This window comes from Penicillium longicatenatum (genome assembly GCF_028827895.1).
Source record: "Penicillium longicatenatum strain IBT 33135 chromosome Unknown contig_4_segment0_segment0, whole genome shotgun sequence".
Taxonomy (NCBI): Eukaryota; Fungi; Ascomycota; class Eurotiomycetes; order Eurotiales; family Aspergillaceae; genus Penicillium; species Penicillium longicatenatum.
In genome coordinates, this window is record NW_026643122.1 from 452,260 (window position 1) to 469,271 (window position 17,012).

General features: G+C 48.7%; 8 protein-coding genes across 8 annotated transcripts; 5 read left to right on the forward strand and 3 right to left on the reverse strand.

The window, feature by feature from the left end:
- Positions 1–124: 124 nt before the first annotated feature.
- Positions 125–2,346, reverse strand: N7484_006963 (alpha-L-arabinofuranosidase A; the record flags this gene model as incomplete). Its single annotated transcript, XM_057117350.1, has 6 exons — positions 125–520; positions 575–1,063; positions 1,115–1,442; positions 1,488–1,571; positions 1,628–2,142; positions 2,194–2,346. 6 exons carry the CDS (start codon positions 2,344–2,346, stop codon positions 125–127), a joined length of 1,965 nt encoding a protein of 654 aa, XP_056970385.1.
- An 811-nt stretch (positions 2,347–3,157) lies between these two features.
- On the reverse strand, positions 3,158–3,496 carry N7484_006964 (uncharacterized protein; the record flags this gene model as incomplete). Its single annotated transcript, XM_057117351.1, has 1 exon — positions 3,158–3,496. One exon carries the CDS (start codon positions 3,494–3,496, stop codon positions 3,158–3,160), a length of 339 nt encoding a protein of 112 aa, XP_056970386.1.
- A 1,311-nt stretch (positions 3,497–4,807) lies between these two features.
- On the forward strand, positions 4,808–5,992 carry abnA (putative extracellular endo-1,5-alpha-L-arabinase; the record flags this gene model as incomplete). Its single annotated transcript, XM_057117352.1, has 4 exons — positions 4,808–5,074; positions 5,186–5,662; positions 5,714–5,799; positions 5,857–5,992. The coding sequence occupies 4 exons, from the start codon at positions 4,808–4,810 to the stop codon at positions 5,990–5,992; spliced, it is 966 nt and encodes a 321-aa protein (XP_056970387.1).
- A 608-nt stretch (positions 5,993–6,600) lies between these two features.
- On the forward strand, positions 6,601–9,080 carry N7484_006966 (LipA and NB-ARC domain protein; the record flags this gene model as incomplete). Its single annotated transcript, XM_057117353.1, has 6 exons — positions 6,601–6,603; positions 6,664–6,731; positions 6,798–7,041; positions 7,092–7,154; positions 7,217–7,528; positions 7,578–9,080. 6 exons carry the CDS (start codon positions 6,601–6,603, stop codon positions 9,078–9,080), a joined length of 2,193 nt encoding a protein of 730 aa, XP_056970388.1.
- Positions 9,081–9,310: 230 nt separating this feature from the next.
- On the reverse strand, positions 9,311–9,669 carry N7484_006967 (uncharacterized protein; the record flags this gene model as incomplete). The annotated part of the gene is made up of 3 exons (XM_057117354.1): positions 9,311–9,341; positions 9,407–9,521; positions 9,570–9,669. 3 exons carry the CDS (start codon positions 9,667–9,669, stop codon positions 9,311–9,313), a joined length of 246 nt encoding a protein of 81 aa, XP_056970389.1.
- Positions 9,670–10,681: 1,012 nt separating this feature from the next.
- On the forward strand, positions 10,682–12,446 carry N7484_006968 (putative MFS transporter; the record flags this gene model as incomplete). Its single annotated transcript, XM_057117355.1, has 6 exons — positions 10,682–10,887; positions 10,950–11,126; positions 11,181–11,294; positions 11,348–11,545; positions 11,598–12,041; positions 12,092–12,446. The coding sequence occupies 6 exons, from the start codon at positions 10,682–10,684 to the stop codon at positions 12,444–12,446; spliced, it is 1,494 nt and encodes a 497-aa protein (XP_056970390.1).
- A 604-nt stretch (positions 12,447–13,050) lies between these two features.
- N7484_006969 (Oxoglutarate/iron-dependent dioxygenase) lies at positions 13,051–14,337 on the forward strand (the record flags this gene model as incomplete). Its single annotated transcript, XM_057117356.1, has 3 exons — positions 13,051–13,053; positions 13,479–13,547; positions 13,603–14,337. 3 exons carry the CDS (start codon positions 13,051–13,053, stop codon positions 14,335–14,337), a joined length of 807 nt encoding a protein of 268 aa, XP_056970391.1.
- A 267-nt stretch (positions 14,338–14,604) lies between these two features.
- Positions 14,605–16,960, forward strand: N7484_006970 (alpha-N-acetylglucosaminidase; the record flags this gene model as incomplete). Its single annotated transcript, XM_057117357.1, has 3 exons — positions 14,605–14,840; positions 14,891–15,039; positions 15,093–16,960. The coding sequence occupies 3 exons, from the start codon at positions 14,605–14,607 to the stop codon at positions 16,958–16,960; spliced, it is 2,253 nt and encodes a 750-aa protein (XP_056970392.1).
- Positions 16,961–17,012: the final 52 nt, after the last annotated feature.

Genomic DNA, 17,012 nt, shown 5'->3' on the forward strand with positions numbered 1-17,012 from the left:
GCGAAAATGTTATAGCGATTGGATATATTATATTGCATAGAAGTATACAGTTTCTATAAATGTACCTCCTTCTACCGAACAAATCAAGCTAAATACAAGTTCAAATTATAAGGGACCGGCAATATTAGCTCGCAGCCAGCACAGCAACCGACCACGCAGGCATAGTGAATGTGAAGGTCCCATCCGAGGCTGTAAGGGTCGATTCCACAGGCGCAACAGGAGTCTCATCAACTGTATTTGAAGCATTCGCGTCATCATCTCCAACCACTGTAAGCTTCGCAGTGGTCATTCCATCGATAGTAATACTTAGATCCTGAGTATCACTGCCATAGTTCGCCAGCTTCACAAAGTAGGACGAATCATTGGAACTGGATGCAACCCAGTAGACAGGTCCAAATGCCGAATCACTAGTCACCTTTTTGACGGTGTCTCCGAGATTAGAAGCAAACATCTGTTGAACATAGTAGCTTGTAGTCTCGATAACCACATTAGGGCTCTGAGTAAATGGAATCAAGTTGGGCTGGAAAGAAAATTTGTTAGCATGAAGATATAGAATTTGTCAGGATCCACATACAGTCCATTGAGTAGAGTTGGTAAGCTGCAGGAGTGGAGCGTATGATGCCATCTTGATCAGATCACTGTTACGCTCCATACCAATCATAAACACAGCCTCACCCACAGAGCCCTGCATGATAGGGTAATCGGAACCGGTCTGTGCGTACTCTCCGACGAGGTATGTCACGTTGCGGCTGACATTATCGAAATAGTTGAATTGCGACACCAGTCCATCGGGGCTGTTGTAGTCGTGATAATCCACCATAGATCCATTTGGCATCGTGCTCGGAAGACAGCTCTGCTCGCTTGTACTGGCGATCAGAGTTAAATCGGGATAGGCAGCGTGAATCGCGTCATAGAATGCGGTAAATCGCTCGGCGTAGGTGTCACAGCCGCCTCCTAGCATGTCCTCGTTGCCAATCTCCACCATGGTGAGATCCCAGGGGTCGGTTTGCCCATTCGCTGCGCGGATTGCACCGTAGGTCGTGCTTGAGTCACCCAGAATGTACTATTTAGAGTTAGCAAAGGGCTCGAGACTTTCGCAAGTTTTGGTAATTACCTCTAGTTCGTTCAAAACATCGTCAATGTAAGGTGTGAGGGCATCACCAGTCACTGGGGTACCGGCGCCGGATTCCAGAGCGAAGCCGTCCCAGACAGCCAATAAAGGTGTCAAACCCATATCCTCACACCAGTAAAAGTACTCGGCAAGTCCAAGGCCATCTGTGTTGTAGTAGGTCCATGTGCCTGTGTTTTGATAATTGTTAATCGTCTGATCCATAGAATACCTGATGGCTGCATTGCTTACCCATCCGTCCAGGGCGGTCTTGAACATCTCCGATTGTTTCATTCCATTTCCAGCGATTATCCAAAGATTCACCTTCCCTTTACTGGTATTAATATGGATATGAAGAAGTAAGTCGACAGTAACTCACATGTTGTTGCCACCCGGGAATCTCAGGAAGGAGGCCTCGACAGCCTCCAATACGTTAGCGATCCGAGGCTGAAGACCATTGTATCTAGAATGCCTTGTCAGTATGTTGTATCTCTCCAGGGTGGCCATCAAACATCATACCTGTTCTTGTAGGTAGTAGGAAATAGCTGAACAAGACCAAAGTAGAGCGAAGAGCCAGCCACAGCCGAAGCATCCAAAGAGAGCTCATAGTAGACATTTCCATCGGGCGCTTTGGTCGTTGACAAAGAAGCATCAATGTACGTAAAGCTGTCCGCGGTCGAGGTGACGGGAATTGCAGTTGATCCATACACTGTTCCGGTGCCATTGCCTACCAGTCTTGCAGTGATATCTCCAGACAGGTCTCCCTTCACCCAGAAATAAGTCTTATGCTCACTACCGTCCACTGGGATTCCCCAATAGCCGGCGTTGGTGACACCAACGGTTCCAGTAGCATCGCTAGGAACATCCAAGCGTAGGGATCGCGGGATAGCTGAGCTGAGCGGGTTGTCGTAGTCAATTGCTATCGTAGCATCGCCGACAGTACCCCAAGCAGTTAAGTTTGGATCAGCGCCCTGCAGACCATTGTTTTGTAGCATCTGACCATAGAGTCCTCCATCACCAGAGTGGTTGATATCCTATGAGCTGATGAGCATCCATCCGAAACTGTTGAACCGAGGCACTCTTACTTCAAACATAAATCCATACATGAGAGGGCTTGAAGCATTTCCGCCACTTGTCGAGACTTCAAGCGAAATAGCCTGCGCAGTTTGAAAAAGTCCACTGCAAAGCGCAAGAGCACCGAGCCCAGGCTTCAAAGACGAAAGTCTCATGAAAGTCATATTGTCGTGCTTAATGAATTTCTTGAACTTGGAAGCTATATACCATGCGGATTTTCCCTTTTATATTTACCAAACAGGTACAGGAAATTAACCGAGAAGAGACGCATTTTATCCTCGAACCGCGATCGTCCCCTGCATCAACTGGCCCTTTCTCCCGAGGGTGCCTGTATATCATCCGACAAAGGCATCAGCCAATGCCATTCAGCCGAAGGTGGAGATGTCTAAGACCTGCTTGACGTCTACCAAGACCCCCAAGAGTTCGGGCATTTTGTTCTTGGTCGGACGACCACTTACCCCGCAGATATATTGAGGAACCGAACAAAACATGAGCTTTCAAGGTTCAAGTGGAGACAGGGCTGTCAAGAATCCAGTTTTTCGGCTCGTTCGCGGCATATTGTAGATGGATCTCACGGTCAAACCTCGGGGGATCATCCGAGTCTCCGGAATGCGGGGTCAGGAACCCCATACCCCTGAAGATGGCTTTCGGAAAGGGCCCTGGTACAGATCGGTGGCTGATGCTAGACGCTGCTTATTATTCAGCCATCAAGCCATCTTCACACAAGGGAATCACGGCATAAACACCCTGGTCACTCTCGGGATTCCGTTCGGCTTTTGTTGGTTGCAGTATCGTGCATATGCGACCATGCCTGTTCGCGTGGTAAAAGTGCAGATCGGTTGTGTCTGGCAAAACCCCGGCGGAGTAGCGTTGGATTTCATGGTGTCTCCACAAATGCCCCATCCGAGCAAAGCTTATTGGTTGATGCGGAGAATAAGTTAGATCCCTCCATGGTGTTCTTCATGCAGGCTATCGTCATTCAATGTAGGTTCCTGGTGACCATGCGCTCAGGAGCATTATCAAGTCGCCGTGTGGCTGCTGTATTTGCTTCACAGTCATTGGTGAGCCAAACAAAGGCTCCCCGCCAAAGAGCTCACGACTGTGACGGGAGGGATCGTGGTTTGAATCATGGCCTGCAGCATAAAAGGTACAACAGAGACCAACAGCCAGCATGAACAGAGGAGGGGCAATAACGAAAAAGACAATACAGGATAGAACAGTTAACAAAAAGAATTGCCGACGGAAGGATTTGAACCTCCGACTGTCAGAGTCCCCGCCCATCCGAGACGTGGCAGGACCGACCTTGCGACCCATTGCGCGTAAGGATAATATGGTGATAAGAATGCCTAAGATACCTAAGAATAGGGAATGGGCATTCGGTCCTACCACGAATCGAACATGGGGCGGTTATTGGGAGTTGAGCGTGATAACCACTACACCACATCGGCTTCGTTGTTGAAGAGATGAGGAGGAACTGCGCGATAGCGGATCACACTAAACCACAAGTAGCAATTGATCGCCGCTTCCTTCCCCACACCGGCTCCATCGGTCTCCACCAACCAATATTCTGCACCCATACAGCCGAAGCAAGGGACAGCTCTCCAACCTTCTGAAATCTGTGTAAAAAGCGCTTGAAAATACAGTGGAGATTGTGTGAACTGTAGCTTCATGGGATGTGTGCAAGCGGGGTAGAAAAGAGAGACGTGTAGCCGGGGCGAAAGGATACTTGCTGTAATTCACCGTGTCAACAACTCTTGGCAAACGGCTACGCATAACGATTGCGCGACTTCTCATCTGCCATAAATCCCTTAATCAATCAACTCGATGGCTTTGACTATCAAGGTTTATAAGTAGCATATTTTCAACATCCATGGGCCCTGCACTCTCCAAGGTCGGGCACAATATATTCCGAATGGGTTTCTTCAACTCAGTTCATGTACACGCATGATGAGTAATATGTAAGCCCGTAGCCTACACCCACAGCTATGCTTTCATGTATTCTCGGACTATTCTTGACTTTTGTACCGACATGATTCCTTGAAAATCGAACCAAAAAGGTAAACGTTATTGGTGATATCCCCAGGGCTTGAAGATAACGGAAACGTCAGGTGCTCAGGTGGGGGATTTAAGTGTCGACATCGGCATGTTTCAGACTATCTCAAGAAGGGACCAGACATTTGGAAACATAATGAAGCCCTCCAAAAGGAGAATATTCAACTTCATGCCGTTGCATCAAAGCCGGCATATTTCCCCTTTGGCTTTCAAGTCCCGAGGTCCTGCGGAAACCTGTCTTAGGCCGCTCCAGCACAGACACCAGGAACGTACGAAATCCACCACTCGGTGCAGCAAATCTCAGCCCACACACCATTATCCTCAGCTGGATTATACCTGCACAAGATCACCCCACATGCTGTTTAACCTTATTCACTCATTTCTGCATGAATTAAGCATTTCCCAGAAAGGTTGTCCGCCCGTGCCGCACCAAGCTTTTACTGCTATTTCCACGAATGAGTCTTGGCCCGAGATGAGGGCCAAGCTTGTTTCTGATGTTAAATAGATCGGTATCTGCTGGAGGTGTTTTCAAAGTCAATCTCCACAGATAATTGTACTTGGCAACTCGCGATCATGCACCCTCGGCAATTGACAGTACCGGTGGCGCTTTTCGCAGCACTAGGGTCCGGATATGCAGATCCGGAAGGCTGTTCTGGTGCATGTGTGGTTTACGACCCGACAATCATTCAAAGGTCGTCGGACAGTACATACTTTCGTTTTTCTACTGGAAATGAGATTTCTTATGCTAGTGCATCGAGCCTTTTGGGACCATGGACAACTATTGGATCTGTGCTGCCAGATGGCTCGTCCATTGATCTCGATGGAAATACTGACCTTTGGGTGAGTTCAACTCCCAAAAAATTTCCCTTACGTCCCGGAAGTCATGTTGTCGTTATGGCGATTGGCATCTATCCCCTGGCTCTTTTTATTCTGATAGTGTTTCTACCACAGGCCCCCGACGCCCATTACATTGACGGTCTGTACTATGTCTACTATGCCGTCTCGACCTTCGGCTCGCAGGACTCTGCCATCGGTCTCGCAACTTCCGAGACAATGGAGCTAGACTCCTGGACGGATCACGGTTCTGTCGGCATCCAGTCCTCGTCTTCAAAGGTCTACAACGCGATTGATCCTAGTCTGATCGAAGTTGACGGCACCTATTACATGAACTTTGGCTCATTCTGGGACGACATCTACCAGGTGGAGATGAACTCTGCGGCAACTGCTGCCAGTGGGTCTTCCTACAACATTGCCTACTATCCAGATGGGACCCACCAAGAGGAGGGTTCATACATGTACAAGTATGGAAGCTACTATTACCTATTTTATTCGTGGGGTGTTTGCTGCGACTACAGTGATGACCTACCTGCCTCGGGGCAGGAATATCATATCAAGGTCTGTCGGTCGACATCTGCGACTGGTAGCTTTGTGAGTTTCCTTGACCGCTTCCCACCTGATTTGATTGCTAATGTCTATTAGGTCGACGCGGATGGCACTGATTGCACAGATGGTGGTGGTACGATCGTTTTGGAGAGCCATGGAGAGGTTTATGGACCTGGGGGACAGTAAGTGGTATCCTTGGTTCTCATGATTATTTTGACATGGATACTAAATGTGTGCAGGGGTGTGTACGATGACCCGACTTACGGTACGGTACTCTACTATGCCTACACGAACACCAGCATCGGTTACGCCGACGATGAAAAGCAGTTTGGTTGGAATGTTATTGACTGGTCTACTGGATGGCCTGTCGTATAAGTGGGCGAGGCGAGGCGTCTTGACGATACGAGCGTTAAGCATTCCCCAAAACGCTGGATTTATCTCCTCTTAGGCACCATGTATCAGATTATTCGAATTTCGAGTCCATCTAGCTCCACCTGCCATCTATTTATTTTTCATTTCTTCCCAGTTTATTTGCATAAAAAATCAGGGTCCAGCCCGGGTAGGTTAGATCTTGTCGCCAAGACCTAGACCAAATTGCAACAAATCGTGGAAATGGCTATCCTCACCATGATCAAAGACCCTCATTGGCTAGGGATCAATTCTAAAGCCGTCAGCCGTATGCAAGACTCTCGCCTAGTGATTCCATTAAATCCCTAGCTCTGCCAAGGCGACGCCCCAGCGGGTGCTCCAGGGCAATTTCAGCCGATTGCTGACAGTCCAACCCATTGGTCGTTTTGGAGGGATACAGTCGCGGAATCCATAGCCAAGAGAGATGGGACTGGAACAGGAAGGGTCACATTGGCCGTCATCCTCGTATTCAGCCTGCGGGCTGTACTCGCCTTGATAAGTCTTTCTCCAAGAGGTGGCCTTCTCTATCAGTCTTTTTCCTTTCACTTATACACATCCACGTTTTAACGTTTAAAATGGTATGGAATATATCCCACTTCCTGGTTAGATTTGTGCCTAATACCTCGTTCATGTGGTAGGACGGGGAGCAGTACGAGTTTCCGTTCCTACAGGAAGTTTATACCCCACGCGATGCTGCTAAAGTCGAGTAAGATGCTCTTCCACTCCCCTGAGACTTCTATTAGAATACCTCATTGATATTCATCGCCTCTAGCTTTGTGTTTGTTCATGGTCTGAATCCTCGCGGTCGAAATGACCATCCTTTCGAGACATGGACGCATGCGAACGGCAAGTTCTGGCCGACGGATTTCTTGGCCGAGGACATGCCGTTCGCTCGCGTGTTTGTTTATGGGTATAATTCAAATATCACCAACGCTCAGACTATGTCGACGGCCAGTATCAAAGACCATGCGAACACACTTTTGAATCTTTTGGATATGGAGCGGGAACCGTCGATGGTAAGAATACTTTCAGCATACATGGATGGCGATGAGCTGACTTGTAGTAGCACGCATTGCCACCGAAAATTATTTTTATCGGACACAGTCTCGGTGGGTTGGTAATAAAGCAGGTAGGACGATATCCAGTGCCTAACTTCGTGTGTCAAGTGACTGAAATGACGTGGAATCATAGGCACTTCTCAATGCAAAGGAAGACCCCAAGTACAACTCTATCCGCACGGCTACATCTGGACTCGTCTTCTTTGGAACCCCACACCGAGGTGCAAAAGCTGTTGAGCTGGGAAAGATCGCGGCAAGGGTTGCGCGTTTCATTTCAAAAGGTCAAGCTAGCAATGACTTACTTGACTGTTTGGAACATAACTCCCTCTTCACGCGACAAATGTCCGACCGATTTCGACACCAACTGGAGGACTATCGCGTTGTCAGTTTCATCGAAGGGAAGGAAGTCCAAATCGCAGGTGTGGGCCCGGCATCTCTAAGCCATGTGAGTGCATGAGACTACCACCATACATACCGGTGCCTAATTCAAGTAGTTGGTTGTGGATGAAGAGTCCGCCGTTCTTGGTCTTTCTGGATTGCGCGAAACCCAACTAAAACTCGACGCGGACCATTCGCAGATGTGTAAAGTGGCAGCCCGGGGCCCGATGTACAAGCTCATCAAGGGAAACATCAAGCAATTGGTCGACCAGGCCATGCTGGCGGATCAAGGGTTCATTCCTCAACCTCAAGCAACACCCCATCCCACAGCAGGTCGGTCTCCGCCTCCAGTACCACCTCGCATGCATTCCAACAGCAGCACGCCATATGCTCCCCCTGGACGGCCTAGTGAGCCTGCTCAGAGAATAGCGGGGACAATCTTTGTCGCAACGGATAGGGATCCCCGGTCGATCAGATCTGCCGAGTTGAAAAATGCTGCGAAATGGGAAGAAGCTCGGAAGATCGACTATGAGATCTTCCAAGAACATCTCAGAACGCTCGGTGCAGACCATGTCAGCACCTTGACCGTCGGCTATCAGTTAGCGGAAGTGGAGTTCGAAGGCATCTTCTTCCCCAAAGCAATGGAATGGGGCCAGTGGGTATCTGAGAATGCGCAGAGGGTACTTGGAACACGACATGCATTGTCCATGAAGACAGAGAGTCTGATGGCCGAAATCATCTGCGCCAAGGGCAGATATCAAGAGGCTGAGTCGATGTGCGCAAATGTGCTAGCCCGGCAGCAGATGACAATTGGCGAAGATCACTTCGACACCATACAAACCCGTCGCCGATTGGGCTTGGCATATAATGGATTGAAGCGACGAGAAAACGCTCTCATGACAGCAGAAAAAATCGCCGAAACCTACAAACGTCTGCTAGGCGAGAATCACATCAAAGTATTCGCTGCAATCCTGGACACGCTCGAATGGGTTCTCTTCAATCACTCAGAAACCACCTACGTCACGATCCATCTGCAACCCGACGTCCGACAAGCAGTAGATATGCTCCCAAACGTCCACGAGGAGCTCAAGGCCGCCCTCGGACAGTCTCACCCGCTCACCGTCCGAGCCCTGTCTCTAGTGGGCCGGGGATTGACGCGCGCACAACAAACCGTCGAAGCATCTGAGACCCTCCGACGAGCCCTCGCGCTCTCCGAGGAAGCCTTTGGCCCTGACCACCCACTGACAATGGAGATCGTCAGTAACATTGGATTAATGTACATGTTCCAGGGTCCGCAGTATATGATTGGCGCGAACACGAAGACCGAGGGACTTCCCTGGTTGACTCGCTACCTAAATTGGCTGGAGCGGCGCAGCGGCATAGATAACCCAGAAACTCAAACCGTCTTAGAGATGCTTGGCAATCTCCACATGCAGGCAGGGGAGTACGCGCCCGCTCAGAAATACTATGAGCGGTGTTTGGCTGCTTATGGGGGGACAAATCCGACTGTGACGCAGCGCATCAGTACCAATTTGCAGCTATGCCGGGCAAATACCATGTTTACCAATCGTGGTTCGGGCGGTATCGGGGGATTCTTGTCCTCTCTGCAGCGATACTAGTTTTAGGTTTGGGCGTTTGGATTTGACTAGGAACATACGCGTTCTACTGTGAGCTTTGGAAATATGATGGTTATTGTGGACATATTGGTATTGCCACGCAACTGATTAATTGCCCAGGTGCGGGGTATCATGTCTTAAATAGTATGTAGCATGAATTGACTAGTCTTTGGTATCACGTCGTATCCTAGCAGCCCGTCATCATTGCCGAGCGATGGTATCAAAAGATGTTCCTAGTTGGAAATCTTCCCGGGGACCTTCTTGCTGTACGTGGGAAGAAAGTCAGTACCATATTACATTTGCGCCAGTGAGGTTCAAAAAACACTTACCCAGTAGCACTCTCAAACTTCTCACGCGCGGTGTCGGTAATCTTCTCGTTGGTGGAGCGCATCTTGGCAGGGTCAACCTTGCCGCCGCCAAACTTCTTCTCTCCGGAATCAAGAGCTAGAAAAGATTAGAGAATGAAGGTAATTTGCTTATCGTGGTACTTACCCTTGTCAACGTAGTCCTCATTACCAGCAGCCTGGTTGGAGGAGCCATGGGAGCTGCTGCCACCACCGAGCTTGTGTGCGAGACCAGAAAGCTTATCCATTGCGTGTGATGATAAAATTGGTTGGAGATAAAGTTGGTTGAAAATAAAGATAGCAGTAGTTGAAGATTGGAAAAGAAAGGGAACGGAGGATCAATTTATAGGACGGTCTACATCATGGATACAACGATTTGGTTTGGAATCGTCATTGCTGTGGTCAGATCGATACTGTTGGATGGCTGCCCCACGGACCCCTTCTTTGTTGATGCTCTGTGGCTAGGTCATATTAGCTAGACTTTTTTGGATCTGAGGTCATTGCTGCCGATCCGATCAAGTTGGCAATGATCATTGGTTGTGGCGCAGGAGATACAACATTGGCTGACGTCATGGAGTTTTCTCAAAAATAGTTTGGGGCCCCAGGCATGCACGCAGCTGACACCCCGTATTCCAGGCATCATTAAGGCAATCAGTCATGAGCTCAAATCAGCATCTCGACTGTCGATCACTTTTGTCCGGTCTTTTCTCCGAGTTGGGGTGCAAGGCGGAGATTTCCGACTGCTAGCACGCTTGGGCCCAGACTATACTCGCCTAATGTGTGTGGATGCTTGACTACCGCAATTGTGCCTTCCATATATTTCAGCGCATTCACTGTCGCGTGTTGGTCAGACGACACGATCTCGAACGGCAATCAAAATGGATCCAGCAGCTTCGTTTATATCTAGCAGAATATGAATATCTCGGGTCTCGCTCCCCCGAGCGAGACCATTTCCCCGCGCTCCACTTTTGGACACTGAATCCCACCAATTTCCCCATGGGTAACGAACCAATCAAAGGCCCCAAAGGCCCTGGGTCAAACCATGTTTTACAATTCCAGACCCTGAACGGCAGGATGTGTTGTTCACGCGAGGTATTCTTTGTGTTCTCCCCACGGGGCACTTGGCATCCTATCGGACTTGCACCGAGAGACCTGTACTTCCTCGTCTTCTGGCGGGTTTCGGGTTTCCTATAAAGAGAAATACCCCGGCAGAGCGTGAAAGATCACTACTCTGTTTATACAGATTGTCGAGTCAACGCCATGGCTAAGTCAGACGCAGAACAAATTGAGTACCAAGAGACATCGGCGAAGGGTGCCGAGCTTGAACAAGATGCGCTCTATCAAGCCTATGTCACAAAAAGTCCTGAATGGCATCAGAAGATGACTCGCTCTCTTTTACGCAAAGTGGACTTGCATCTTTTGCCATTCTTGATCTTGATGTATCTGCTCAATTTTTTGGACCGCAAGTAAGAACTTGATCCTGCCTCAAGCCTTTCTCTTTCAAAAGTGTTAATGGTTCCCGTTCCAGCAATTTGTCACAAGCGCGTCTAGGATCCCTCGAGAAAGATCTAGGAATGAAAGGGACTGACTATAACTTGGCTACGAGCATTCTGTTCGTTGGTTATTTATTGATGCAGCTGCCATCTAACCTCCTTCTGACTCAAATCCGACCGTCACTATTCTTGGGGATTGCCATGGCCATTTGGTAAGCACTGAAGCGAATATGGATCGGGAGCATAAATATTCATTGTTTCGATAGGGGTGTCATATCTGCCTGCCAAGCTGCTACTCAATCTTTCGCAGGCCTGGTCGTTACACGGTTCTTCCTCGGCTTTGTCGAAGCCCCATTCTTCCCGGGTGCTGTCATGTTAATGTGAGTGCCGCCGCCTGAACACGACATCCACAGTCTCTGACTACTTGTCCTAGGTCGAGTTGGTATACAAGAAAAGAGCTCAGTGTTCGCATCGCATGGTTCTATGCGGGTAGCTCGCTAGCGAACGCGTTTGGTGGATTGATTGGAGCTGGTGTTCTGGGTAACCTAGATGGTGCACATGGCCTTGCCGGATGGCGTTGGCTATTCATCATCGAGGGCAGTATCACAACCGGAATATCTCTTCTTGCAGCGTAAGTCCTTCCATGCACTTGTTGTTTATTCTTCGTTTCTCATCCCTCCTAGCATCTTCCTTCCAAATTACCCTGCAACCACCTCATGGCTAGACGCCCAGGAGCAAGCATATGCCCAATGGCGTTTGATCGATGATGCAGGCGAAGCCGATGACGCGAGTACCAGTAGCATCAAGGAAGCTCTGGCTCTGGTATTTGCTGACAAGCGTATCTACCTCTTCATCCTGCTTCAGCATGTCTCGCTTCTATCTCAGAACTTCCAGTACTTTTTCCCGACCATCGTGCAAACTCTTGGGTACAATAACATCGAGACTCTTTTAATCACAGCACCCGTGTGGATCGCCACTTTTTTTGTCTCACTTTTCGTCACCTGGACATCTGGCAAGACAAACGACCGCAGCTGGCACATTATTTGTTTGATGATGATCAGTGTGGTAGGAGGAGTAATCTGCACTGCAACAACAAATACCGGCGCAAGATTCTTCGCCATGTTCCTGTAAGCCAATTCCAACAAGTTCCATTGAAAATCATCGCTAACCCGGTCAGAATGCCAATGGGTGCTGTTTCCGCTTATCAGATCATTCTCGCGTGGGTCGCAAATTCTTTCCCTAGACCTCTGGTCAAGCGATCTGCTGCCATTGCTCTGGCCAATATGATTGGTAATACTGCTTCAATCTATGGAAGCTACATGTGGCCTGACTCGTCGGGTCCCCGCTACATCCCGGGTGGCACTGCTACTGCTGTGATCGCATTGCTGGTTGCTGTTGTGGCTCTAGTCATTCGACTAGTTCATGTGAAGATGAATAAGCGATTAGAAGAGGCGGAGTCCTCGCAAGACATTCCCTCTTCAGATGTCTATGACCTGGATAGTCGCGTCACTGGCTTCCGTTATATCCTTTGAGTGTTTCACGATATCTATGTTTCGCTTCGCTGTGATGAGATTCCACGTTAGCTATTCCAGTAATGTTACTATACAGCTCGGATAGAGTATAATAGTTAGAATATACCCAAGACGTGATGTTCCATTTCAATTGATGAGGACTGCTTGTTTGTCCCGTGTTCGCTTCCGCTGGGAGCGCAGGCATAGATAGTACTTCCCCGCCTGGGCGGATTCCCACCAGCTCCGAGATCGATGGTACCTTGCACAAAAACTTTCATATTCAATTCAAAGGTCTTCAAGAAGCGGCAATTTTTGATAGTCGATATACTCCGTGTCACGAGCTGCACATGTGTGTTGATTCATAGCGGGGCAGCTTTTACACGCTCGTCATCACAGCCCAATCAGAATGCCCGTTTCCCAGCGCGGAGTCAGTGAGGCATTGTGCCACCTTCCACCCATGAATATCCTTCAAGGTACATCGAAGTGCTTCAGCTGTTCCGGAAACATTCCAGATCAAACCGCGTTCGCCGTCTCTTCAGGCGTTGGAACAAAGATTCCCCCGAAGAAGGCGATAACTACGAGTCTACAAGTCCACCACGCACGCCGATCAACATTTACATCCGAAATGGTGAGTATTCATCCATTTACCCAAAAACGATTGGAAATGTTAACCAGATCAGTCAAAAAATAAAGAATCATATTCTGCTGCTTTTACGTCAATTCCCATTCTGGATTTTTCTCAAACGTCATCCCCATCAACGAAGCCGGAGTTTCTTAACAAGCTTCGAGAAGCTCTGATCAATGTTGGTTTTTTCTATCTCGAGAATCCACCAGTATCACCTTCATCCCGGTCTACCTTGATCGAGAAAGGGCTGGAGCTTTTTGAGTTGCCTTTAGAAAAGAAATTGGAAATCGAGATGGTGCATAGTCCTCATTTCCTAGGGTACTCTAGACTGGGTGCTGAGATCACTACTCTTAAAACTGATCATCGCGAGCAATTTGACGTGATTATCCCTTATACCGTTTGCCAAGCTTCATACTAACTTATCCTAGTTTGCTACTGAGCTTCCTGCTCCCGGTGCTCAAGAGCCACTTTATAGAAATATTGTTGGTCCCAATCAGGTAGGATCCACGGATAAATCCCCATAGCTTTTGACTAAGTCTCCGATGATCTCAGTGGCCCGATGAAGAAGCGATTCCAGGATTCCGGCAGACACTAGAACATTACATCGACGAAGTGACTGAATTCGCGGGGATTTTCACGGCTCTCGTTGCAGAGGCTCTGGATCTTCCACCGACAGCTTTAGATCAAGCCTTCAACAATCCCCAGCAGCATAAAATAAAACTCATCAAATATCCTCTCCCCGCGACTGCCAATGACAACGACCCTGGTTTTCAAGGGGTGGGTGCACACAAAGACTCCGGCTTCCTCACCTATCTTCTCCAAGCCACACCACACCATGGTCTTGAAGTCCAAAACAAAGCCGGAGCGTGGATCTCAGCACCCCCAATCCCAAACTCTTTCGTCATCAACATCGGCCGAGCTCTCGAGGCATTAACAGGAGGTATTTGTACAGCCACCACTCATCGGGTCAGCCTCCGACCCGAGAACTTTGTTGATCCAGAAGGAAATCACCTCGGTCCTCGATTTTCGTTTCCGTTCTTTCAAGGTGTTAACCCCGATCTATCTGCCGATAAAATTAATCTGGTCCTCCCGAGTCACATCCGAGACCTGGTCAAGGACGAGAAAGTAAAATCGGACGCCGAAGCAACCTTCAACGCAATGTTCCAAACGAGTATTGGTGAAGGTACTTTTGTTGCTCGAATCACCAGTCATCAAGATGTTGGTCAGCGATGGTATCCGGATGTCCTGGCGAAGGCTCTAAAAGGGCAACAAGATTTTGTGGCTTGATAAGCCCCACCTTGTAATCTCGTGGCAAATGAAGGGTTGTCCTCTCCTTAGTCTTTTGGCGTGGAATTTGATAGAAGATCGGCACATGTAGGATCGGTTGGCTGTAGTGCGTGCACCGTGCGGGGTTTGCATGGTGCAAGACCGTATCTTGGACTCTGACAGGCGCGATTAGAGGGTTTCAGGGGAAATGCATAAATAACCTTGATTAGTCTGTATTTGTTTATTTTCTTTTATGTTTACTGAGGCTCCTTGTATTGTCGGTATACCATGTTGTGGACAAAGTTGTTGATTGGGCTCTTTGCCGCGTCAGGGGTAGCTCAGTCCACCGACGGTCTCTATGATCTGGTTAAGCGGAGATTGCCGAACCACGTTGATAATTTTCGCTTTAGTCTGGTTTCCAATATCACTGAAGGCAATGGCGGTTATGATCAATTTATGGTTCAGGAAGCTCCGAATGGCAAGGTAATCGTGCAGGGAACATCTCTTAGTGCGCTGTCGTCAGGGTAGGCCGTCAAAGTCTGACAGAAATTGAAACATCCGCTCACCAATTCAGTCTCCATCGTTATTTGACCGATATCGCCCATGTCGACATATACTGGTTCATTGGCAGCCAGCTGGATCAGGCACCTGCTAATCTTCCTCGTCTCCGCGCTCCAATTGTCGGCGCGAGTACTGTTCCCTGGAGATACCACTTCAATACAGGTAATTTGATTCCACCCCTCCATGTAATATAATTGGTGATTAACAAGCCATAGTCACCTTTTCTTATACCACTGCTTACTGGTCATGGGAGGACTGGGAGACTGAGCTAGACTGGATGGCCCTGCGTGGCATCAATCTCCCTCTTGCGTGGGTCGGCGCCGAGAAGATCATGGTAGAGGTATTCCGAGAAGTCGGACTCACCGACGCAGAGATTGCAACTTTCCTCAGCGGGCCAGCTTTCCAAGCCTGGAACAGATTCGGAAATATCCAAGGCTCTTGGGGTGGCGACTTGCCCTCGGCATGGATCGACGGACAATTCGCTCTTCAGAAGAAAATTGTACGTCGCATGGTCGAGTTAGGAATGACCCCTGTGCTCCCTGCATTTACCGGTTTCGTTCCCGACAATTTCACCCGCGTATATCCAAATGCGAGTGTTGTCCGTTCATCATCTTGGAATGGGTTCCAGACCCAATACACCAATGATTCATTCCTTGAGCCGTTTGATGATCACTTTGCGCCACTACAAACTAGTTTCCTTCAAAAGCAACAAGCAGCTTATGGTAACGTGACTCACGTTTATACTTTGGATCAGTATAATGAAATGAATCCTTACTCAGGAGACTTGGATTATCTCCGCAACGTTACCAGCACTACTTGGCAGAGTCTCAAGAATGTTGACCCTGACGCGATTTGGATGATGCAGGGCTGGTTGTTTTACAGCTCGGAGGACTTTTGGACTGATGAGCGGGTGGAGGCTTATCTTTCTGGTGTTGAAGACGACAACGATATGTTGATTCTCGATCTTTTCTCCGAGTCCGCGCCTCAATGGCGTCGCACAGACTCCTATTATGGCAAGCCGTGGATCTGGTGTCAACTGCACGACTACGGTGGCAACATGGGCCTTTACGGTCAGATCTCGAACATTACTCAGAACGCGTCACAGGCGCTGACCGAGTCTTCTTCTATGGTCGGATATGGACTCAGTCCTGAAGGTCAAGAAGGCAATGAGATCGTTTATGATTTGCTCTTGGACCAGGCTTGGTCCTCAACTCCGATCAACACACAGAAATACTTCCACAACTGGGTGACTAGCCGGTACTCCGGCTCTGGGTCTATTTCCCAGGGGCTGTATGATGCATGGGAAACTATGCGAAAGCCCGTCTATGACAACACCGATCTCGACGACATTGTCTCTGTGGTCAAATCTATTTTCGAGCTTAAGCCAGCTATTCAGGGTCTTGTCAACAAGACTGGTCACCATGGCACAATGCTTACCTACGACCCATCGGTGGTCGCACAGGCATGGCAATCTATGTATCACGCTGCTAATAGTGAGCCAAAACTGTGGAGCAACCCGGCCTACCAGCATGATATGGTCGATGTAACTCGCCAGGTGATGGCCAACGCCTTCATCTCACTGTATAACAATCTGATCTCGAGCTGGAATTCATCTAATCCGAACAGCACAACACTGTCGCACGAAGGAGAGAAGTTGATCCAGCTTTTGACTGACCTTGACTCTGTCCTTTCGACCAATGAGAACTTCCGACTTTCAACATGGATTAAATCCGCTCGAGCCTGGGCTCATGGCGACAAAAGTCAAGCTTCATTCTACGAGTACGACGCTCGTAATCAAATCACTCTGTGGGGTCCCCGCGGGGAAATCACTGACTACGCCTCAAAACAATGGGGCGGTCTTGTGTTGTCGTACTATGTCCCTCGATGGAAGATTTTTGTGGAATATTTACAGTCAACCACTGTGTCGGCATACAATGCTACAGCTTTGGGGGATCAATTGCTAGATTTTGAACTTGGATGGCAAGACCAGACGTGGTCGGACGAATCTTCCGAGAACACAGCTGACCTAAAGAAGGTGCTGACACAAGTGCATCAACGGTGGCAAACTGTTTTTGCTGCGTGATACACAACATGGATCGACGCCAAGATAAAACCGTTTATTTAGAGCATCATAT